We start from the raw sequence: 23998 nt of genomic DNA, 5'->3' as shown, positions 1-23998 counted from the left end.
AGGGCTCTCTTGGTGGTGTGTAGCTGTGACATGCTGATTGGGGGCTGACTCTGATGTGTGGCCGGCACCATGCATGGCGGGGCAGCCAGAGGGCCCACCCAGAGGGGAGGAAAATGGAACGAACTTGTCAACCAGGCTCCTGAATAGTAAGTCACTGAGTCAGAAAACTGACTTATTAAAGAACCCATGGGCAAGAATGAGAATTTTCTCTGGGTTCCTGTGACCCCCAGCATGAAGATGGGCCTGCCCAGTGTGGCCTCTGGGGTTTGAACATGTGACCACCTTGCTGAGCACCAGGGCTCAGGGCTGCCCCTTTCTCTGTGTAGAAGGCAGACATCCCTCTACCAAACAGTCCAGAAATCTGAATTTGTTTACGGAAACTGCTCACTCCAGCCAGCTTTGGACTCACTGCTGCTTTCCTGTCAGTTCTGCGAATTTCTCACAGGCAGTGTCCAAGGTCTGAAAGTCATCAGGATGCGTGTAACCAGGGCGCTACGCGGTTTCACCCCAGGACACAGCAGAGTGACCGCACGTGGGTGCTGCGACCTGTGTCTCTGGAGGGCTGTTTTCCTCTTGAATGTCACAGCCACGTGACAGAAACGCACCAGTGCTCTGGGGGAAAGTTGTTGAGTGGAAATCAGACGCACTGAATTGGTTAAAGGTGAAAATGCAGAGTTTGGCACATTCCGCAGATCATGAGGGGCCACAGAAGCGGCTGGTGTCACTGCCCTGCTCTTGAGGGGACAGGAAGCTGAGGGCCTGAGTGAGGGGTGTCTGGTCTGGTCTGTGGTTGGCAAGTGACTGGTCTGGGGCCTCCTCCAAAGAAACAAGGATAATGATAGGACAGGACCCTGCGGGACCGGAGGGTTCACGTACAGCCCTCATCACACACCTGATCATTGCACAGCCCTCCTCCCCTGCTGGGCCTGCATGGGACTGGCCTGCAGCCCAGGGCAGGTGAAGCCACACCCTGCCCTCCCCTCCCCACCAGGGGGCCATCAATCAGGACCGATTCCTTGGAAATCCAACACCTCCGCCCACACTGTGGCAGCCGCCACTTTGTGCCTCGGTTTCTGCACCTGACAAATTACCAGTTGGGGCTCAATTGAGACCAAAGGGTGAGGGTACCTGGAGCCCCTCCTGCAAGCAAGTGTGAGGACAGGTGGGTGACAGTGGACACTAGCATGTCACACCCCAATGCCAGACTGCCCGTGGGGCCCCAAGAGAGTCCCCATCACCCCACGAACCAGTGGGAGGATGTGAAGGGAAGCATCTCTTTCCCGGACACCTGTGGCTTCAGTCCAAGGATTCCCTTCCCAGGTGGGGATGATGTGGCCATCCTGGAAGCAAGACCATCCCACGAATAAACGGGTACAAAGTAACCTGCAGCAGACACCATTTCCACGTGGAGCGGTTCTTGTTGACCTATGGGGGGGGGGTGTCAAGGCAAGGTGCATTCTTTACAATGTGGAGCTTGCTGTGCAAATCAAGTAGACAGGCCGGAGGGCCCAGGCTCCAAGAAGCGTTACTCGTACACCAGGACTGGCCAGGCTTCTGGCTGGAGGCCATGTGGTGCTGCACCCATGGCAGGTAGACTGGCCCAGGGGCTGCCGTGACAAGGACAGCTGGACAGGAAGACTTGGCAGGGAATGGCCAGTGAGAATGCACTCCCTCACAGCCAGGGCACAGCAGCCCCTGGGGAAAACAGCCTGGAAGTTCCCCCGCAGTCAACAGAGCAGCTCCACTCCTAGGGGCCCCGCCCAAGAGAAATGAGTACAGGCCTTCAAGCAAAAACTTGCACACTGACGTTCACTGCAGCATTTCTCCTGACAGCCAGAGGGTGGAATCAACCCAAATGTCCATCCACTGATGAAGGGATAAACAAATTGTGGTCTGTCCGTACAAGGGAATGTTACATCAGTAGTAAAAATGAATGAAGTTCCAATACCTAGTTGGACCTCAGGAAATATGGTCAGTGAAAGAAGCCAGACACCAGAAGACCACGTGTTGTATAGTTCCATTTACCTGAAACAGGCACATCCAGAGACAAAGAGATCAGTGAACGGGAGTAACTGCTTCATGAGTACAGAGTGTCATTTTGCGGTGCTGGAAGTGTTCTAGAATTAGACAGGGATAATGAGTGAACAACTCAGAAAATAGATTACCTAAAAAATATAATAAAAACCAACCTGAAAAAAATTAAAAAAAACCAACCTGAATTGTGCACTTTAAAATGGTTCAGTTATGTTATGTGAATTGTATCTAAAAAGGGGGTGGGCAGAATGCACTCTTGCCATAAGGGGTGTCTACCTTTGGCAGCTGGGCCAGGCCACTTGGCAACACGCAGGATGTCACCTGGGCCCAGCCACAGGGACAACATTGTACTGAAAGGGTGTGTGTGGGCATGTGTTTATTTTTTATTTTTATTTTTTAAAGAAATTTTTGTGGGGAGTGATTAGATTTATTTTCTGAGGAGGTACTGGGGATTGAACCCAGAGCCTCGTGCATGGTGCACTTTACCACTTGAGCTATATCCTCCCCGGGGCATGTGTTCAAACAATACTTTTGTAATCAGAAAAACAAGGTCTTTGGAATTCCCAGTTAAAGATAAAATAGCAACTTCTTTCGAGTGGCCAAGCCGACTGCATGCCAAGCAGTTTTCGAATCAAAGCTTGATGTTGGGTTGGCAGCATTCCCCCCGGGGCACAGACTTTCCTTCAACCAGGCATCTTTCAGTCCACTCGTATCAAGAAGAAGTGCTTTGTGGGAGGCTGGACACACCTGCCGGGAACAGTGGGAGCAAGCCGAGGCCCAGGGCAATGCCTCATGGTGTCCCAAGGCCCGGGGAACTGCTGTCACCAGTTTACAAGGAAGCTGTGACTTGGCAGGGGCGAGACTCAGGCAGGTCCTAGGGCACAAGCCCTTACGCCTGCCCAGTCTGTCTGATGGTGGAGACCTGTCTCCACACCCAGGGCCCACTGGCTCCCTCCCTCTGCCACCCACCACAGATGCTCTCACAGCTGTGGGCTCCGCCCTCCCCCATTGTCTGCCTGCCCGCCCCCGCTCCCCAGCTTTCTCTGCAGCCCAGAGCCTCGGCCTCTGGGCGCTGTGGGTTTTGCAGATTTCCTTGGTCTGCCTCCAAGAAGCCAGGCTGACCTTGCACGGGGACCAACTGCAGAGCGGCTGGGGTGGCCCCCAGGACTCTCTGCTAACAGAGATCAGTCCAGGGACAAATCTGAGGTCCCCCCACACACAGAAGGGGGCTCCTCAGCCATGCAGCCTGATGTGGGGACCCTGTCACCCCTTCCTCCTTGAATAACTATAACCCCAGGGTGGACTCTGGCCCCTCCCACAGAGGAGGGGATCCCAACATGAGCGCTGAGCAGCAGGAAGGCAGGTACCTGGTTTCTGTGCATCAGCCCAGGGGACGGACCAAGGCTTCTGCAATGTGCATCCCAGAAGCCCCACAGCTGGGATCCAGGTCCCTGTGACACAAGACCAGGTCTTAGTGTGAAGGACACTGGGACCTGGGCACCTGCCACACTCCTGCCCCAAGGCTTCCAGTGATTGCCACCCCCACGTGGTCATGGCTGCATCCCGGTTTGCATAACAGCTGGCAATCAGCGCAGGGCCTCAAGCCAGCCCTCGGTGTGATCTTTGGGACCTCCAGGCATCCACCAGGGTGGGAGAAGATGCCACGGGCAGCCTGGCCAACCCAGGACGGCTAATCACCATGGAATCAGCGGACCGGCTATAGGACGTGAGGCCACCTAGGACTGGGCAGGTTCCATTGAAGGAAGCTGTAGTGGATTGAATGGCACCCCCACCCCCAGAAGATACGTCCACACCCTAACCCCTGGAACCTGTGAATGGGACTGTCAGCCGAGGGAGGCTGATGTGGGGTTTAAGGAGGTGAGCGGCCCAAACGAAAAAATGCACGAGGAGTTGCCATATTGCTGGACAGACTTCAGCCGGAGACACCATGGGGTTAACAACACTTTATTGTCACAGGGAGGTGCACCCTATGATGCACCTGTCCTGCTTTTATCTGTTTTCTGTCAGCACATGCGCGGTCTGAGTTTCTTTGTTCATTAGGCTTACAGAATATCTCTAGCACATGCGTACTTCTATTTTCTTTGTTCTAAATCTTATATAATTGATGCATGCGTGCAGCAATTATTTACTGCATACTACAAACATACTCTGATCGTGGCCTTGGGTCCCACGGCTATAACTCATCTCAATGCTCCGATCGTGGCCTTGGTTCCCACAGCCTTAACTCATCTCAACACCAGCTCACAGGGACCTTATCTGGGAAAAGGTCCTAACTACCCCTGGGGCTGATGGTGAATAGGAATAGGACACCTTGGGGAAGGGGGAGTGGGGTGGGCTGAGAGGTTAATGTGACCACGGCGGAATTCTGCAGAACCGCATGGCAACAGCACATGGGAAAGAGGTTAGTGAGGCTGAATGTCCTCAGAACTTGGACGTGGCCCACTGAGGCTAATAAGAGGGTGTTCAGGGAAGTCAATAGAGGCAGCCTTGAGGTGTGAGTGGCACAGATTCTGCGCCAAGACAGGGGTGGCTCCACCAACCTGAACCACGAGCCAATCTCACTCCCAGTGACAGCGCTAGAGGACGCAGCCCCTAGCCCCTCTCTCCTGTTCTGCACCGTACACCCAAAGGAGAGGCAGCGCATGACATACAGCAGGGCACAAGGAGTGCCCTCTGAGTGCGGGCTAAACTCCCTTCCACGTCTCTCCTTCCGGTGGTGCGTTCCCTCCTGGGCCTCAGCCTCCAGGCCCAGATGGGGGACGCGGGATGCAGAACTAGACCAGACAGGCCCGCCCGGAACTGAAGGACCGACGTGCGGCGGCCAGCCCGGACCCGGAACGTGCGGACCGGAAGTGCACGATCGGGCCTCCACCGGGGATCCCGCGAACCCGAGTGGGAAAGGAGCAGGGGGTGGCGACCGCACCGAGGGCCTGAAGGTCCCCGCCCCGCAGGCTGCGCGGAGCCTTCCCCCCTACTCTTCAGGGCCGCCGCACTGAGAAGTAAGTGCCGCTACAAGGGCGGGCTGGAGCCGCCGCGGAGGCTGCTGGGAAGTGTAGTTCCGCCCGCCAGGGACTCCGGTTCTCATGGCAACCGAGGCGGGAGCGGCGCAAACCTGCGTCGTCGTCAAGGAGATGGCGTCCAGGCGGGGCAGTGACTGCGAGATCCGGACTGGTAAATAGGTGGAATGGTCGAGGTGGGGAACACCCGGGCAGCTCTGAAACGTCCTGGTGAGCCGGCCGCGCGCCAGGTCCACGGCGGATTCTAGTATGTGCAGCCGCCCTCGAGAACCGCGCCCCGCGCCCACCCCAAAGCCTTCTTGCTCTCTTGGGTGGGGGTGAGTTGGCCAGGCCTCCCACCCACCACGGCACCCTCACTGGTGCCCACCTCTCGCGTGGCTGCCGCACCTCAGCCACACAGACACATCCAGTGTTTACCCGATGTGGCCCCCGTATGGCACACAGCAGCCGGCATGTGACGCCCCCAACGGCCTCCTCCCACTGCGTGTCCCCTTCTCCATCTATGGGTGTCTAGACGTTTAACTCCCTGCCTCTGTGCGGTCTGCCTCCCCGCCCATAGACAGCGTCGTGGCTGGATTTGGAACCGTTGGTGGGGCTTACTACACTTAGGTTGGAGCGGTGGCTGAAGGGCACTCCGAGGGCCGCTTGCCGGCTTGCCTACCCTTGTGGTACACAAAGGCCTTGCCACAGTTTCCACAGAGGAAGGAGTGCAACCTGTGTGGGTGCGCCGGCGCGTGGGCAGGCCCCACCACTGGCTGAAGGCCATGCTGCACTACCTGGGGCTTCTCAGTGCTGGGTCACCGGGCGCTCAGGGCTTACCAAAACAGACCTCTCATGCCTATGGGTGCACTGCTGCCAGAGGAGCTTCAGGTCTTGCAGAAGGAGCCCCTGCTCTTGCAAGGGACACAGTCCCTGGAGTGAATTATCTGGTGCTGCCGCAGGTCCGGCCTGCCAAAGGCCTTATGCTGGGAACAGCACCAAAAGGCACCTGACTGCATTCATGGTCATGCGCGGGGGCTTTGGAGGAAGTGGGGTTCCCACTTGAGGAACCCAACTCCCTTGAAATATCAGGTCTCTGGACTGGGGCTCATGCCAAGGCCACAGCTCGGGAGACCTGTGCTCTGGGGGAAGTCATCCTGCCACCTGCCACCCCTCCACGCATGTCCCCCTCCTGGGGGAGGGAGGGTCTCCCAGCTCTGTCCTCTGTGAGGTCCCACTGCAGCTCATTGGGAATCAGCCTGCTCAGTGTACTGGGCCGGAGCCTCTGTCCCGGGCCAGCCTCCAACTCAAAGTCCTGTTTGCAGAATCTGGAAGAGCTGAGAAATGGAGAGGCTGGCCCTTACCAAGCAAGAGGGGAAAAGGTGCCAGGAGCCATGAAAGCAAACTGCGGAGGCTCAGGCATCTGGGATGGCTTAGCCAAATTTTATAGCTTGAAAGCTATTAAAGGGGTGTAGACACAGAGAAAAGAATTTCATCGGTAGCTGAAAGCCACCAGCTCAGTGGGTGAGGTGGTCAGAGATAACCCTCTGTCTCTCCAGGCTGGGTTCCTCCCCTTGCCTCCCCTTCCCTGACCTCTCTCAGCTGTCTGACTCCTGGCTCCTACCTTCCCCTGCCTCCCTCTGCCTCCCCCTCACCCATAACCTTCACCAGCCACCCTGCACCTACTTCCTGTAATGAGTGCCTGACAGGCCACGCCCACTTTTGGCCATTTGGTGGCTGCCAGCCCCGTGATGGAAACTGCTACTGAGCAGAGTTTAAAGCACAGTGTATGTGTATGGTAGACCCCAAGGAGGTCCATGTCCTAATCCCCAGGGCCTGTAAATGTGCCACCTTATATGCCAAAAGGGACTCTGCAGATGTGATTAAAATTATGCGACAGGGAGAGTACCCTGGAATACCCAAGTTGGCCCTAAATATGATCACGATGGTCCTTATAAGGGGGAGGCTGGAGAGCCAGTTAGGGAGGAGACGCGATGACAGTGTCCGGTCAGGAATGTGGCCACAGGAATGAGGAATTCCAGCAGCATCTGGAAGCTGGAAAAGGGAAGGAACATTCTCCCCTGGAGCCTCCAGGAGGAACACAGCCCTGTCGAAGACACTTTGATTTTAGCCCCTAAGACTCATTTCGGACTTCTGATATCTGGAACCATGAGGTAGTAAAAGTGTACTGAGTCTGTGGTAATTTGCTACAGCAGGGAGCAGGGAAGCAACAGTCTCTGTGAGGTGCTGAGAGGACTTTGACGTTTCACCTCCAGCCCCTCTCCCTTCTGTCCGAGTGAGGGCAGGCCTCAAGCCCGGAGCCTCTGCCTTCAACCTCTTCAAGCACAATGTAACCAAAGTAGTCCTCCCAGGCGTTTACGCCTAGAGTTTCCTTCTTTTTCTGGCTGGTTTTACGTTTTGGTTGCTGCAGTCAAGTTTCCTTATGAGTAAATGGATCTGAGCAAAAACAAGTGAGTTGATGTAAATCAGCAGGTCTCAAGCATGGAGAGTTTTGCCCCCCTGGAGGATACCTTACAACTGTGGGGTGAGGATGCTGTGACGTCCAGCAGGTGGAGGCCGGGGATGCCGCTGGACATCCTCCAAGGCACAGGACATCTCCCCCCACACATAGCCCTGGGACAAAATATCAGTGGTGCTGAGGTGAGAAACCCTGGTATACAGAAAGCTGTGACGCACAGGTACTCGTGAGATGAAAGCGTCGTCTGGGCAAAGTGGAACTGGGCTTGGAGCTAAGTGAAAAAGTCCAGATGTGAAAAAGTCCAGACGTGAAAAGGCCACATATTCTATGATTCTGTTTTTATAAAATGCCTATAACAGGCAGATCCACATAGAAAGTAGGCTGGTGGTGGCCAGGGGACAGAGGGGGCAGAGGGGGACAGGAGTGGCTGCTGTTGGGGACAGGGTTCCTTTCTGGGGTGATGAACATGTTCTGGAATTAAGACAGTGGTAACGGTTGCATGACCTTGTGACTATACTAAAACACCGAATTGTACACTTTGAAATAGTTTTATGGTATATGACTAATGTCTCAATAAAAAAATTACAGTAACTAGAGTGGTCAGTGAAGGCCTCACGGAGAAGGTGGGATTCAAGGCAAGACCTGGGAGGGGAGGGGAGTGAGTCATGAGGCTCTCTGGGGAAGAGCATGTCCAGTGAGGGAACAGCAGATGCAAAGGCCCTGAGGAGGCATGTGTGGCCAGGGTAGAGCCAAGGGTAGAAGAGAGTGCAGGGTGACAGGGGCCTAGCAGGCCACCATGCAGACAGTCTTCTGGTGACTGACACAGGGAGGGTTGTGAGCAGGGGAGGAAGGAAAGCTGACTTGAGTTTGCACAGGCTCCCTCTGGTTGCCACATGGGGATAGCTGTTTTCCTCTGTGGGGCCTGCCCAGAATTTAAATTTCTGCAGGGTTGAGGAGTGTCTGCAGACCCAGGCCTCTGCCTGACTTCCAGACACAGGGAGCCTCACAGGGCTTGACCCCTGCCCCAGGTCAGAGCCCCTTTCCCCTGCTTCCCTGGAAACCCGGGAAGAGGCTGTGACCCCTGAGCCACCCAAACTGGGTTGGGGGCTAGTCACTTGGCAAGGTCTGCTGTCTGTCCCTCGTCCTAATCCTAATAACACTCATGCCAGGGCCTCTGGCCTTTCTCGCCCCATTCAGCCTCCGTGTAGACCCGAGTGTTCTAGACTCCACACTGAAGTTGCCAAGTGGAAACAAAGGATGCACAGGAAGATATTTCTGGCCTTCAGCTCACTGTGGCTGCCTCGGGGTGGGCCACCTCTATACCTCTGTGATCGAACCTCTCCTGTATTTTCTCCAGCAAGTAGACATTACCTTTGTGAAAAAGAAAAGATATAAAATTGAAAGGCATCACAGTTTTGCCATTAAAACATTTCAGTGACCCCGTTCCTCATCCCTGGGCTGAGTAATCTATTGTTGAGTAACAGATCACTCAATACAGAGGTCCTCTGCTTTTCAAAAGTTGACTTGATGCCACTGTGTTCTTATGAAAGGCCTACGTTAGTACCTGTTTTCACTAACTGAAAAGTCTGAAGAAGATTTTCACTTTTATGAAAAGGGTAGAAAACTAAAATACAGTCTTTGTTTTGTAGCAAGCTGAGCCTTATAGAGGAAGATGGCACTTGGATCAGCTGGAGTGGCCCCCCAGGCTGAACTACGCTCACCATCTCAGCATCAAGCTGCCATAGCTCTGAACCGTGTCTGTGAGCCTCTGTGCTTTATTTCTGTTTTTTGTGCATCTGTTAGCAAGATGTGTCCTAAGGTAATTGCTTCTCTGCTGTACACACCATTTTGGCCTAGGAAAGGTTTCATAAAAATGCTACATTTTCCAAGGGCAGGGGCAGGGGGAGGCAGTGTGTGTGTCGGGGAAGTATATCATTTTATTATGCGGTGTGTGGAGATCAGGATTTGGGCAAAGCTCCCTACTAACCAGAGCCTGAGAGAAAGTAGCTCCAATGGCTAGAGATTGCTGGGGCAGCATCTGGAGCCAGCACACAGCAGATCTCCATAAATATCTGCTGGCTTGGTAGTCCATTTTCTAAATTAGCTGAAAGCAGCAACAATTTTCAGAGTGCCAGCTAGCCACCATCTGGCCCTGTGCTAAGAGTGTTACACAGACTGATTAACTTAGTCCTCATGTCAAGTCTAGAAAGGTGGCAGTGGCACCACCCCCACCTTTTTACAGATAGGGAAATGGGGGCTCAGAGAGAGGAAGCCAGGCGTAGACCAAATTTTTAGCTGTCAGGTCTCCAGGAATCTCCCAACTTTAGTGCCCAGAGTCACTGCAGGCCTTTAAACGCAGCTCACAGCTCTGGGGCCACATGGTAAAGGATGGGCGTTCACACCCCTGCATGAGGTGGTTGCCTGTGTTGTCCCCACTTTCCAGATGAGGAAACTGAGGCCCAACAGGAAAGCCATGCATCCCGAGTGAACCTGTGCAGCCGGACTCGCAGACACGACTAGGTCCAGGACCCCACCGATCCAACCCTTCACCTCAGCCCTGCGGCCGCGGGAGCACAGGGACCCCCCGCTCCCTCCCCAGAAGGGAGGCCCTCCACCCTAGGGGGCGCCCAGGCGCTCGCGCTTCCCTCCGGGAAAATGAGTGGCCCTTTGGGAGCACATACAGCCCTCCGAGCGGCCTCGGACCCGAAGCTCCGACGTGGCCGGACTCCCAGGCCAGTCACCCATCCAGGCCGCGGCCCTGCCCGGACCTAAAGTTCCGAGAGTCCGGCACTCGTCCCTCGGGGATTCCCGGAGTGGGTTGCTCTGGCGCCCCGAGGACGGCCATCTCTTCAGTTCTCCAGGCCGGCGCGGTGTCAGGGTCCCTTTCCCCAGAAGTGACCAGAGGAGGCCGGGATGGAGAGGCTGGAGAAAATGACGACCCGCCCCGGACTCGGCTCGTCCAGTCGTTTATCGGCGGAGAACCGGGCGGGAGAGCAACGGGCGATCTTGTCGGGGCTTGACTTGGCTTCATGGTTACCATGACGACCACCAAGCCTCCACCGGCCCCCACGGGGTGTGGGTGGGGGTTCCAGCTTCCGGGTGATGCTGCAGCCTTCCTGTGATTCGCCATCGCTTTGGAGACGCCCTACCTGCCAATCACTTGAGTGCTGGTGATTGGCCCTTCCCGGGGGAGGGCGGGATTTCTGGTCCGGGTCCGCGCGGTCAGCCTGTTCCACGCGCACGACTGAGGTATGCCGGAGCGCCGTGTGCTTAGACCACCCTCCAAACCCCAATGGCCGGGTTCTCCTACTCCGTGTCCTGAGCTTTCTAAGTTCCTGTCTCTAGTTCCGCCCGATCCAGTTGCCTGGGCCTTCCCCAGTTCCTGCCTCTGGGTCCACCCAAATCCAGTTTCCTGTTTCTCCTCCAGTTAAGGCCTTGGAGTCCCACTCCTCGAGTCCAGGTCCCCATTTCTCTCCCAATTTGTGCCTCGCACCTCCAAATCGCAGCCACCACGAATCCATATATGTGAGACTTCGGAATTCATATATCTGGTCCCAAAATTTGAGATCCTGTAACCACTCATTCCGAATATTTGGATGGCCAAAATGTGTTTCTGGATTTATCCTTAACCCAAGCCTCTGAGGCCCCCTGTTAAGACCCTGCGCTAAGGTTCCCAAATCCTGGTCATCTCGACCTCCCCTCTATTCTTTACCCCAAGTGCTGCAAGTCTGCATCGGATCCAGCATTGCCACCCCAGCCCTGCACGGTCTGCCCTGTTGCCCTGTTGCCCCAGCCCCGCCTGCCCCCAATTCCAGAGAGCCACCCTGAACACGTGGTTCTGATTTACAGCTAAGCAAATTGGAAGGGGTTCAGGCTAGCTCACCAGTAGGTGAGCTGGCCCAGGCACCTCTCTTGTTTTGAGGTCTTGAACTCCCTCTCGTGTAACAAGCAACAAGCCAGGCCACCTGCCCTGTGAACCCAGCTTTAGGCTGACAGTCGGTGGCCAGGGCAGTGACCGGCCAAGGACAGTGGGAAAGATAACCTTGATGTCTGCCTAGGAGCTGTAGGCAGGGGAGAAAAAATGTCATGCAGTACTTACAGGAACAGTAAATATTGCTCTTGGTCCACATTCACTTGTTCCTTTATTCAAGCAGTCTTGGAACCCAGGATCCCACCCTCCTTGGTAATTACATGGTTAAGGTTAGCTCAGCAGCCCTTTCTTTAAAAATGAAGGAGCCGAAGGGGCAGGGAGACCCCTCTCTGGACCATACCAGAGCCAGTGGAAAGACCTAGAGTTGACTGAACTCATTTGTTCATTTGGCAAATATTTATTGGGCACTTGATATGTGCAGGAATCCCTGGAACTGGTGGAGACATGATGCAGAGAGGGAGGGGAGGCCAACCAAGGCAGGAGAAGTCAGGCTCTGGAAATAACCACCTTAGAGTCTCAGCTCTGCCCTCTTCTGCTGTGTGACCCTGGGCAAGTGACTGCACCTCTCTGGGCCTCCATAACTACTTCATCAAATTGTTCTGAAGAGCAGTGATCTGATTCCTAGACTCCTAATGCTTCCCTGGGGTTAGGAAGGGGTTTCCCTAGGCTGACTTCAATTAAGAGGTGGCCAGGAAGAGGGGTAGACCCAGGTAAGGAGGTCTGAACAGGAGACAGCAGGACTCAATGTTTGTTTTCTGGTCCCAGCTGCTCAGTGTCTGCCTGAAGCCCAGAGTGGGAGCAGGAAGTTTGTGAGGAACTAGGGAGAACTGGCCCATCCATCCTTCCATCCATCCTTTATTCAACAGGTACTTGTGAGCAGATCCTGTGTGCCAGACTCAGTATGTACAGGTGGGGACACAGGAGGGAACAAACCAGACAGACTCTGCCCTCATGGAGCAGTTAAAAATCAGGGCAGAGGAGATGGCCAGGGCTGGTCCACCCAGGGCAGATATGATGCACCAGGTATTGAGGGGACTCTCGACAGACTTTCCCCCGTCCGAAGAACACAGCACCAACATCCCTAGACTTAATGGGTCAGTCTCTGGAATTTGTCCCTGTGTCCTAGGGACCTGGGGAGGCTGGACTCTTCAGGGTTGGCAAGTGGTGTGTGACTGTTAGCTATGCAAGGTAGCCCCCCCCCCCCCAGCCTTTCCACCACCTGAGAGGCTTTACTGCAGGACCTCCCCCAACCCTCCAGTGCACAGTGGGTCACTCCTGTGAGGTCTGTGAAGATGTCCATTACCAAGGCCACGGGCTCCAAAGTGGCCTTGTCTGATTTAGTTCTCTTTTCCACACTGAAGGGAGAAACTGAGGTTTGGGGCGGAGGGGCCCTATCAGCTTTTGACGGGAAAGAGGCAGGGTTAGGGGGCCCCCTCTGGATCCTGCTGAGTGTGAGGGTACTTGGTGTACTACCAGCCTCCCTGTTTCCCCCCAGTCAGCACCTCCCCAGTGGCCTCCCCCAGGACCAGGGAGGGCCCCCAAGGATCAGAGAGGGTCTCTCCAGGACTAGGAAGGAGCCGACACAGCCCCTCCCCATGGCCACAGACCCCAGTGGGAGGCACAGGCTGCAGGGGTTGGGGGCCTTGGCCTCCGCATGCAGCTCCTGTGCCCCCACTAGAGCCTGAAGTGTAACCCCCAGCCCAGACCAGCTTCAGGGCCTATACTCCTCTGAGCAGTAGAATAAACTGTGATTGATAACAGTCTAAGGGGGCCCACCATTTGGGGTCTGAAACTCCTGGAATTGGGATGGTTGTAGGGGCAAGCCTTTATAGTTGGTCAGTAACCTTTATAATCAGTCAGTCAACAAATATCGCAACTGCCTAACATTTGCAATGAGTATGCCCTGAGGGTGGGCAAGTGGGGTTGCTGGGGACAAATGGAAGACGGCCTGGGTCACGTGGCTGGGCCCCTTCGGGTCTGAGAGGGGAGCCTTCGCCCATGTAAGTTCAGATGCGCATCGGGAGGTGAGGAGCGCTTTGCCGCCTTGAAGACAGCTCTGCCAGATGACATTCCCTGCCATCCTGCAGTCAGCATGAGTGTGCAGCCTCAGCGACAGTGGTCGCTGCCTCTGCGAAGCCTGCCCGGGAAGCGACCATATCCCAGCTTGGCTCCAGGGTCTAGGCTAGGGGTGTGAAAAGCTGGCACATGCTCTTCATGCTGACCGCCAGGGTCACTCAGTGTGGCTACAGAGTGGGCAGGGCACCCACCACCGTGCCGACCAGTGCACTCCTCCAGTGACCTCGGGAGCTAAGGCCCCAGTTAGATTAAAAAGGGCGGAGATTGTCCCCCAGGCTCCTCTTTCAGGGCACTTCTCCGACCCCCGCCCGCAAGAGATAACTGGACAGGAAACGCGGGGTCACAGAGAGACGCTGTTTGGGGCGGGAGGGGGGGTTCCCTCTCGTAGGGTCCGGCCCGAGCAGCCCAAGCGCGCGACTGTGGGGTAGGGGGACCCATGAGTGGTGCCCGCCCACACACGCGCGGGGCCCGGAACAGTGAAGAGCCGTGGTGAGACCGGGACACTGCTCAGCTGCCCGGGCCTGCAGCGCGTTCATGCCCGTGCGGGAGGGAGCGCGAGCCAGACTTCTGCCCTCATTAGACATGGCGGCGGTGGCCTCATAGAGACCTCTGCGCCTGTGCTGGGGAGCCTTCCCAACGGGCAAGCACTGGAAGCCGGACATCCGCCAGGTATGCATTTGGGCTCGCTCCTAAAAGTACGCATGCGCCGAAACTTTACTCGTTCTTTCCGGCCCAGAGGGCGCCTTTACATTCTCGCTTTGGGTTGGTCCGTGAATACGCTGTGCCCTTCTGCGCACGCGTCTCCTCCGCTGACCCGGAAGTTATCGCCTTCCTTAAAAGCGTCGGCCCGTTGCGCGCGGCCTTTTCCTGTGTGTGCCGGAGCCGCGCGTGGTCTGCGCCGAGCGACTGGGAGTCCTCGCCTACTCCTTCAGGTGAGGCTGTCGCCGAGTCAGAGGTCCGACGGCCAGTCCGGGATCTTCCGAGATCTCTCGGGAGCCGTGGGCTGTCCCGGAGGCCGGAGGCTTCCCTTTTGCGGAGGACGCAGGTGGAGGCGTGGGGAAGTTAACTCTTGCCTCGTTGCTGGTGCCCCGCCGCCGCCATAGCCTTGCCTTGCAGCGGACACGGAAATATTGGCTTAGTCTCTGCATTTGTGTTTTGTTTATATAAGAAGTTTCCGTTACCTTTAGATGCACAATGCACGCTTTGATCTGGAAATGTTTTCTCCTGAATAGCAGGCCCAAGTGCCTCCTCGGGGTCGGACAACAGTCTCAATGTTTGCGACGATAAAGCGCAGAATTCTTGCCGTGATCCTCTTTTCATTTTGCTGAATGAGGAAATTGAGTCCAAAGCGGTTTTTAGGCTTACCTAGGGTCTCAGAGCTCGTGAGGAATACGGTTGGGATTTGAATTCGAACAGATGCAACGTCAGGGCATCGGACATAACCTACCCATCTCTGGGTTGCTCGGCAACTGTCGACCAGATGCCTGCCTGCTATTGGCCCCAGGGTTCTTGGGTGAGAGATAGATGCTTCTTGTTGACGAGTGGTTTTTCTAAGGCTCATCAAGGTGGACCCAGACGTTCACAGTCTTCCTTGATTCCTGCTAACTTCTCAGTTCTCAGGATATAGGCTAGCCTCAGAGTCAGTGGTCGGTGTGCTTAGACCTTGCCAGTTTCTGTTTCTAGGATGACGGAGTGGGAGACAGCTGCACCTGCAGTAGCAGAGACCCCGGACATAAAGCTTTTTGGGAAGTGGAGCACCGATGATGTGCAGATCAACGACATTTCCTTGCAGGTGAGGGGATGTAGTGATTGTGCTCCCCTGGAGGGGGAGGTCACTTGAAACTGTCCCACTAAGTCAACAGTTGAAAGTGGGACGGGTAAAGGAGGGATCCCTGGCCCACTGCGCCCACTATGTCCATTTTTTCCTTCTGTCCTGTTAGAGGTTCCTAGTTTTTGTCAGGATACAGTTTCTTCCTTGGGGAGTAGTATCACATTCCCCAGGTTTTTGTTTTCCTGTAGTCAAATACAGGTAACATAAAATCCACCATTGTAACCCTTTTAAAGTGTAAGTACCCAACGTTATTTTGCATGTGGAAACCTAGTTATCTCAGCGCCTTTTGTTTTTGTCTTTTTGGAGTTTTATGTATCTTAAATTTAACAAATTTAGGCCATAAAATGTACCTTGAAGTCTCCCTTATACATTGTATGTATGTATTTTGGCACGTTTGTTGAAAAGAGTATTTCTCCCACTGAAGGATCTCAGCATCTTTGGTTAAAATCACTTAAGCATAGATGTAAGGGTTTATTTCTGGATTCTCTTTATTTCATTGGTCTCTGTGTCTGTCCTTCTGACAGTGCCACGTCGCCTTGATTATTGTCACTTTGTAATAGGGTTTGAAATTGGGAAATGGGAGTTCTCCCACTTTATGTTGCCCCCACACTATTTTACTCTTGGTCTCTTTAGGACTTTGTGGGCTTTTCATAAGAAGAGATTGTGACTGTATTGGTATAATAAGTTCAGGATGGATCATGTACATTTTCCCTTTCTCGTTTTAAAAGGAATTAAAACTTTTTGTTGCCTCTAACTGTATCATGGAATGTAGGCACTAAGTCTAAAGGAGAATTCAAACCTGTTTTTCACTCTGAATGTCTTGAAGAGCTGTTCTCCTTCATGGGTTTGTTGATGGAGGGGTTAGCAAACATAAAAGGACCAGATAGTAAATGTTTTCTTCTTTGTGGGTCCCCTGTGGTCTCTGTCACATGTGTGTTTCCTTGTGTGTTTTTTTGGGTTTTTTGTTTGTTTGTTTGTTTTCTTAATGATGTAAAAGCTATTTTTCCCTTTTCCCTTGGTGTTCTCCTAGGGGCGGGGAAGTCAGCATGGTACCAGATCTCACTTGTGAAAGCTGTGCAGGGCTCCACACTGTGGGGCCAGACGGCCTAACCAAACCCTTGCTGAGGCGTTTGGTGTTTGCACTTTTTCTTGCACAGCATGAAGCCTTGCATGAGCACCTGAAGGAGTTCCCTGTTTGTGCAGGTGGTTCTCTCTGGGTTAGACACCTGACTGGTGCCGGTCTCAGAAAATCCTGTGTTCTTTTCTTGTTAATCCTTGTATTTGTGGAAACTCATTGTATATGTTCCCATGTGCACCTTATAGAATGACTGAGTACGTTTTATGGTGGAAATGTTGAAAGTCTTCTTAACTTACACGTGGTTCCTCTGACCTGGGATTTTATGATTTTCCAGACTTTATCTTGGGAAACATATGTATACATAGACAAGATTGTTGAATGATTCTTTTCAAACAGTGGCTTCCTGAGGTGATATTTTTCCCCCTCGGGGGACTGTCTGGATGCATTTTTTTGGGCCTCAGTACTGAGGAGTGCTCCGGGCACCGTGGGTGCTGCTTAGTATCCACAATGCACATGACAGCCTTCCAGAACCTAATGCAAAACGTCCGTAGTGCATTTTGAGGTGGGATCATGGGCTGTAATCTTAGTTCTTCACTTTTCTTCCTCTGATTATAGATGAAGTGCTCTTTTTACTGACTTTGTGAGTCTCTTGTGCTAGTCTCATTCGTTGTGGCCAAGTCTTACTCCTTGTGGCCGCTGGGGGCTCAAACCCAGGCCCCCGCAGGTGGGTGGGGCTACCTAAGGAGGATTGGGTCCATCCTGCTCCTGACTGCGGTCCCTCTGCCCCTCTTCCTGCTGCGCCAGGACTACATTGCTGTGAAGGAGAAGTATGCCAAGTACCTGCCCCACAGCGCAGGGCGCTATGCGGCCAAGCGCTTCCGCAAAGCGCAGTGCCCCATCGTGGAGCGCCTCACCAACTCCATGATGATGCACGGCCGCAACAATGGCAAGAAGCTCATGACCGTGCGCATCGTCAAGCATGCCTTCGAGATCATCCACCTGCTCACGGGCGAGGTAGGTCCTTGAGGCTGGGCGGTTCCAAGTGGCAGGGGTAGGAGCTGCGGAGAGGTATGGGCCAGGTGTCAGCTCATAGGCCCCCCCCACCCCTAGAACCCCCTGCAGGTCCTGGTGAACGCCATCATCAACAGCGGCCCCCGGGAGGACTCCACCCGCATCGGGCGAGCTGGAACAGTGAGGCGGCAGGCCGTGGACGTGTCACCACTGCGCCGTGTGAATCAGGTGGGCTTATGGCTTTCAGCGCAGCTGGCTGGCCAGGAACAGCCTCCAGGCACTGGCAGAATCCTGCCTGGGGCAGACTGGCAAGTGGTAATACTCATCTCTGTCTGAGTGTTTTACCTGAGTGTCATTTCCTCCAGGAAGCCTTCCTAGATTCCCACTCTGTGCAGGGCAGGTACTACCTCTGGGCCCTCTCCTGGGCAGCATTTGGCTGAGGGGCCAGTTTCATTTGGGTATATGTTTGTACTCTGTTGTTTTGGGGTTTTTTTTCCTTAGGCCATTTGAGAATCCCTCTGCAGGATTTTTTTCCATTTCCCCATTAACACTTCAGTGGGTGTCTCCTAGGAACAAGGACGTTCTATCCCCAGTGTCATCCCCCAAGGCATTTTAACAGCAGTTGAATATTTTACTAGTTCTCACTGTTCCAGTTATGGAGCTGCCCTCAGCATAAATTGTCCATAGCTGTTTGTTTTTCTTAAAGGGTTCTAGGCCAGGAGCACACATTGCATTTCCCTGTCATAGCCAGTCTCGAGTCCCCTGTTATCAGGGACCCACTTTGTGGCCTTCAGTCTGATCCTGGGTCTAGCAGCATGCCACTTGGGCAGTGCTGTGGGCTCCCGCAGTGCCTTGCTTTGGTGGCCCAGCGATGGCAGCATGGTAGCCAGTATTGGTTGGGGCCCTGGGTACTAAGGGCACCTCCTGTTTAGCTGACCCCTGTGCTCCCCAGGCCATCTGGCTGCTGTGCACAGGTGCCCGTGAGGCTGCCTTCCGGAACATCAAGACCATCGCCGAGTGCCTGGCAGATGAGCTCATCAACGCGGCGAAGGTGGGTGAGGATTCGGGGCAGGGGGTGGGGGTCTCAGGAGAGGGTCCTCCAACATTGGCGCTAACTACCCTTTATTGCAGGGCTCCTCCAACTCCTATGCTATCAAGAAGAAGGATGAGCTGGAACGCGTGGCCAAGTCTAACCGTTGATCGCCAAGCTGTAGCCCCAATAAACCTCTTTGCCCTTTGGGGTGGCATCACCCCCTTGTGCCACTGTCTGTCCTTGACGGATGAGGGAGGGGTGTCGAAGTGCGGGGCCAGGGGCAGGATGACTTGAACTGCCCACATTCCTGGCATGTCTACTCTCCTGCAGGGACCTGGATTTACCAGGGAAGCACCACTGACTCAGAACCGTGGCACCCCGGGGTGCAGGCCTGGCTGCCTGGACTGTTCCAGCAGGTGTTGGAAGTTGGAGGGGTGGGGTTGTCTTGGCAGAGGTGTCACTGGTCTGGGGAGGGGCTTGGTGAGTGCAGCCCGCCACCCTAAGAAGCACTTTACCAGGCAGGCAGCAGCCACTGGAGGGGAAGCCAAGGCCCCTCTGGGCTAGAACAATTTCTTGCCCCTTGTCTGCAGCTGAACCAGTCCATTGTGGGGCCTGCCTGCGTTCAGCACCCCAGGGTTCAAGAAGTCCCACCCTCCTCTCCCTGGACACTGCCTCACCAGCCCCTTGCACCCACAGAGCTGCAGATTCCCACCCATGGCTGAGATTTGTGAGGAGGTGTTGGGAGACTGGGAGTAGGGGTAGGGCTCAATCCCGAGGCGCCCAGACTCACTGATGGGTCAACCTGGGGCTCCACCTTTCCAACACCCCCGACATGCGCAAGGTCGGGGTTAGTGTTTATCATCCTAGCTGGACCAATCTGGAGGTGGGGTGGGCAGTCAGACAGGTCTGGCAGGAGCCTGGGATCTGGAGGGAGTGGCCCCAAGACAGGCACCCTCCCACAGGGAGGGGCACTACATATCCAGCTGCTGGTAGGCCTGTGGTTGGGGTCAAAACTGGTGTGGAGTTCCAGCCAGAGGGAGGAGGTGCAACAGGTAACGAAGGGCCGCTGGCCAGCTGGGGTCTCATGGGTGGGGAGCCACTGATCCTGGGTTTCTGGCCAGGCTAGTGGCCACCCATCCGAAAGCTTGGGTGCCCTGTCCCTCACTTGCCCTGCCCTTGAGTCTTCCGTGGTCTCCTCAGGGTCTGTCTGCCCAGCTCTCCTGAGGGTCCCTAGATGCTCCTCCCTGTCAGGTTCTTCCTGGAGTCACTTGGGTCCAGTCAGCTCCCTCCTGTAGTGTCCCCTAGGTCTACCTCAGAATCTGCGGGTCTGTCCCTGTCTCCAATCCTCTTAAGGGCTCCTCTGTGTTCTGTCAACCTGCCCACCTCCAGTCCTGCACACCCCACTCCTCTGTTCATCCTCCCAGTCTCCTGTCCCACCTGTCTCTGCTACCCCTTCTCCGGAAGCCCCTGCTCTGTTGAGTGATCCCTTCAGAGTCCAGCCCCTAACCCTCCCCAGGCCCCCTCTCCTCTCTGCTTGACCTCTCCCTGCAGGTCAGGTCCGGATGCCCTGCCCCCGGCCACCCTGGCTCCACCGCCCCCGGGCCCCCCAGGGCTCAGGCCCCAGCACCCCGGGCTCCCTGACCGCACCCCGCTCCCCCAGCAGAGGGGAGGACGAAGATCAGGGCGAGGAGGAGGAAGGGGACTGCAGCCCAGGCTCGGGCCTCATCTTGCCGCCGGCGTCCCCAGTGGAGTGCCTCATCTGCGTGTCACCCTTTGATAGCGTATTCAAGCTGCCCAAGTGCCTGGACTGCGGCCATGTCTTCTGCCTCGAGTGCCTGGCTCGCCTGTCTCTGGCCACAGCGGGCGGCGGCGATGCGGTGGCCTGCCCAGTGTGCCGCGCGCCCACGCGCCTGGCCCCGCGCCGCGGGCTGCCCTCCCTGCCCACGCAGCATGGCCTCCTGCCCCGCACCGCGCGTACCCCGCTGCCACGCCAGGGCTCCGTGCGCTTCGACCGCCGGCGTGGCCTGCTCTACCTGCGGCCCCCGCCCCCCGCGCCCGGGCCGCGCAAGGCCCGCCCGCCACCGCCGCCGCCGCCGCTGCGCCTCGGCCGCCCACTGTCCCGCCGCCTGACGCTGGCCAGCTCGGCCTGGGTCTTCCACGCGGCCGTGGCCCTGGCCGTGCTGGTGGCCGCGGGCCTTGTGGTCTCGGGCATCTACATCTTCTTCCTCATCCCGCGCGCCTCCACCTCCGGCCCAGCGCGGCCCCAGCTTGTGGCGCTCGCCCCCGCTCAAGGCTTCCCCTGGCTGTCGCCTCGGCCCACACCGGGGGCGCTCAGGACCCCTGCCTGGACACCGCGCCCCATGGACCAAGACCTAGACACCGCCCCGCCAGTGGCTGCAGAGGATGCGCTGGCGCCCGAGGGGCTTCCTGATGAGACACCGGACAGGCCCTCGGACCTCAAGTGGGGGGGCGGAGGCTGATCCTCACTGGGCCCCGCGGGCACGGGGCGGGAGGAGGCTGTGGGGGCCACAGTAAATGCATCTGCGCTGCAGGCCCTGCCTCCAGGCCTGGGGACCTCGGTCCCATCCTGATGCTCTCCATGACAACTCCGCCATGATGCCCATGGAGGCTGGAGAGGACGCAGGGCAAGCACCCATTGCTACAGAGAGCTCTGGCAGCATAAGTGGGAGGGACCCTCTCAGGAGCACCCCTGACTCCAGTCCCTGTGGGCGTCCAGCTGGGGCTGCCCTGCCTTCCATGTTCGCAAAGGCCCTTTTGGAAGGCACCCATAAACCTCGTCTCCAGGAAGGTACAGTTGGGAGTACCTTTGATCATCCTTTCCTGTGGGAGTCCAGCAGCGGAGGCCCTGGCCAAATCCCTGCAGGGGCCCTAAGCGGGGCACCCATATCCCAGATCCTGAGAGTCCTACTGAGTGCACCCTCAGTCATCAGAGGCGCGGGAGAACGTTCACCCTTGGCTGGCGCACCAGGGCTGAAGGCTCTGATTTACTTATCCTCTGGGTTTCTGCAGGTGCTGGGGACTCCCGTCTTTGGATGGCAGATCACTCCCTGGCCAACCCATTGACCGGCCCATTGCAGGGCTAACTACCCCCCACCTCAGGGTGTGAAGTTTATTTTCTGCTCTGCTGCCTGCAGGCTGGGCCTGGGTGGAATCCCGCCATTTCTGTGCTGCTCCCGGGTTGCTGCCTTGCACACCTGGCTGGGACTTGGGCTTGGAGTAGTGTGGTCAGGGCTGGGGAGGGACCGATAGGGCCTGAGCCTCAAAGACTGGCTCCCACCTGGGTCCTGATATCAAAGTGCAATGGGAGCCTTGACTTCTTTCGTGGGCAGTGGCTTCTGGGATTCTTCTAATATGCTGTGGGGCAGCTGTGGTCACTGAGTCTCAAAGAGGCCAAGGTGGTCCTCTGGGTCAGTGTCATGTGATTTTGGGTGGGAGCTTGCTCCTGGACATCCCTGGCCTTCCCAAGGGACCCTGGCCCCTATCCCTGCCCACGAGAGGCCGCATCACCCCCATCTCCACTCAAATACTCAGGGCCAGTTCCTGCACCTCCTTCAGGGCTCCATCAGCCTTTGTGGCAACCCTGCTGTATGCCTCAGCCCTTCCTCTGGACAGCAGCCTACAGGGAAGGCAGCTCTTGAATTCCTTCCTCCTCCCAGAAGCCTTCCTGAGTTAGTCACCGTTGGGTAGATGGCAGTCAACTTCTGAACAAACTGAACATGGGCCTTCTGCCTACCCCCTAAGCCCTGGGGCCCCCATTCTGCCTCACTTCACCTGGGTTTGGGATGCTGTGTGTAGCAGGTGGGCATCCGGCCTTTTTAGAGAGAAATGTGACATCTGTGGGGTTGAAAGCCCCTGTTTGATTTGTTTACATGTGTGTCCTCAGCACCTGGCATACAGTGGGTACCAAATAGTTTTCTGGGGAGTGACAGCACTGCAGGTAACCGGGAGGCAACCTGGGAATGCCTGCGGGTACCCTCGGTTCACTCGGCTCCCAGCCACCCTGACCTCAGCATGTCAGTGGGGCTCCTTTTGCTGAGAGCTTCTGCTTCCAGGTGAGAAGCAGGAGGACAAACATCAGGGCTTCAGAGCAAGTGTCTGCCTGGACCATGCCTGGGGTCAATGACAGCTACAGGGGCCGGGACGAGCGTGCTGGGTCACTGGGCAGGTACAGCCCAGCCCCACAGGGATGAGACTTGGTCAGGCAGGCAGGGTTGATTGGTGGTTTGTATTAGTTTTCCTTGACTGCTGCAACAAATTACCACCAACTCAGTTCGTTAGAGGAACACATTAGGTACCTTACAGTTCTTTAGGCCAGAAATCTCGAAATCAGTTTCACCAGGATAAAGTTGAGGTGTCCTCAGGGCTAGTTCCTTCTGGAGACTCTACGAAAGAATTTCCTTAGCTTTATCCTCTGGAGCTGCTTTCCTTGGCTTCCTACTGTCTCTTCAGAGGCAACAGTATAGCGTCTTCCAATCTCCTGACTTTCCTGACTCCCTCTTTCACTTATAAGGACACTTATAAGTGAGATTAAATTGAGTCCCCCTGGATAATCCAGGCTGGTCTCTGCAACTCAATATCCTGAATTTAATTACATCTGCAAAGTCCATTTTGCCATGTAAGGTCACAGATTTCAAGGATTAGGATCTGGATGTCTTTGGAAGCCATTATTCAACTTACCATAGGGTCTCAGATATCTCCCTCCTCATCCCTTCCCTCCTCCACCCCAGGCTGGGAGAGCTTTTTTTTTAGGGGGCGGTGTAGAACTGGCAGGGAATGGGCCCAGCCAAGGGGTCAGAAAGGGGCCCTTGGCAGACAGTGCACAAAAGAGGAAGAGATGATGCTTTCTGCCTGAGGATGTTCAAGGAAGGCTGCCTGGAGGAAGAAGACCTCAGAGCTGTCTCTTAAAGGGTGCTCATGGGAAACGACAGCTGGCATTGAGGTAGGGTGGTGGTGGCTGAGGGCAGTGGGCAGTCCTGCCTGTCCTAATGTGCTTCCACCTCCCTCCTCGGGACTATGGGGAAGGGTTGCTTCTCTACCCTCCCACCTGGGAGCCTGGGGCCTCAGTCTCTCTTCCTGTAAAATGAGGTTGATGACAGAGCCCAGGGGTTCTGTCTGAGCGTCCCTGTCTGCTGATTACTATCTCCATGTCTGCCTGCCCACTGCCCATGAACAAAGGGTCTGCCTGAAGCCACCCCGGGGCCAGGATCATGGGGAACTCCTCCCCACACTTGCCTACCAGCCTCTGTGGCCACCTGAAGCTGTGCCCTTCCGGCCCTCCCTCTGCCCACTCCAACCCTGCTGGACCCTCTCCCCACCACCTGCCTCAGGTTTGCTCCTCCAAAGTCTCAATGTCTCTGAACACCCAGAGACAAAGACAGGGTCAGGGTCAGCCTCAGTGCCTGACATGGTGCCTGGGAGGCCTTTACCTGCCAGGCTTCGGTTCTGTCTTCTGTAAAATGGGAGACAATAAACTACTTGCAGGAAGAA

General features: G+C 55.8%; 2 protein-coding genes and 1 long non-coding RNA gene across 5 annotated transcripts; all 3 read left to right on the top strand.

The window, feature by feature from the left end:
• Positions 1-4908: 4908 nt before the first annotated feature.
• On the top strand, positions 4909-11659 carry LOC106730514. 2 transcript variants are annotated; one of them, XR_004322818.1, is made up of 3 exons: positions 4909-5054; positions 9180-9349; positions 9974-11659. It is a non-coding gene; the product is annotated as an uncharacterized LOC106730514 (long non-coding RNA). The 2 variants fall into 2 exon arrangements; XR_001366979.2 differs by having other exon boundaries at positions 4909-5226.
• A 2683-nt stretch (positions 11660-14342) lies between these two features.
• RPS5 (ribosomal protein S5) lies at positions 14343-18708 on the top strand. Of its 2 annotated transcripts, none has more exons than XM_014564923.2 (6): positions 14343-14469; positions 15221-15329; positions 17251-17460; positions 17557-17685; positions 18410-18508; positions 18589-18708. In XM_014564923.2, the coding sequence occupies exons 2-6, from the start codon at positions 15222-15224 to the stop codon at positions 18655-18657; spliced, it is 615 nt and encodes a 204-aa protein (XP_014420409.1). In that variant the 5' UTR covers positions 14343-14469; position 15221; the 3' UTR covers positions 18658-18708. The 2 variants fall into 2 exon arrangements, with proteins under 2 accessions (XP_014420409.1, XP_014420383.1); XM_014564897.2 differs by having other exon boundaries at positions 14350-14469; positions 15208-15329.
• Positions 18709-19023: 315 nt separating this feature from the next.
• RNF225 (ring finger protein 225) lies at positions 19024-23998 on the top strand. Its single transcript, XM_032487478.1, has 2 exons — positions 19024-19542; positions 20042-23998. Exons 1-2 carry the CDS (start codon positions 19323-19325, stop codon positions 20968-20970), a joined length of 1149 nt encoding a protein of 382 aa, XP_032343369.1. The 5' UTR covers positions 19024-19322; the 3' UTR covers positions 20971-23998.

The sequence above is a fragment of the Camelus ferus genome, chromosome 9, assembly GCF_009834535.1.
Source record: "Camelus ferus isolate YT-003-E chromosome 9, BCGSAC_Cfer_1.0, whole genome shotgun sequence".
Taxonomy (NCBI): domain Eukaryota; kingdom Metazoa; phylum Chordata; class Mammalia; order Artiodactyla; family Camelidae; genus Camelus; species Camelus ferus.
This window is presented reverse-complemented; position numbering and strand designations above follow the sequence as displayed.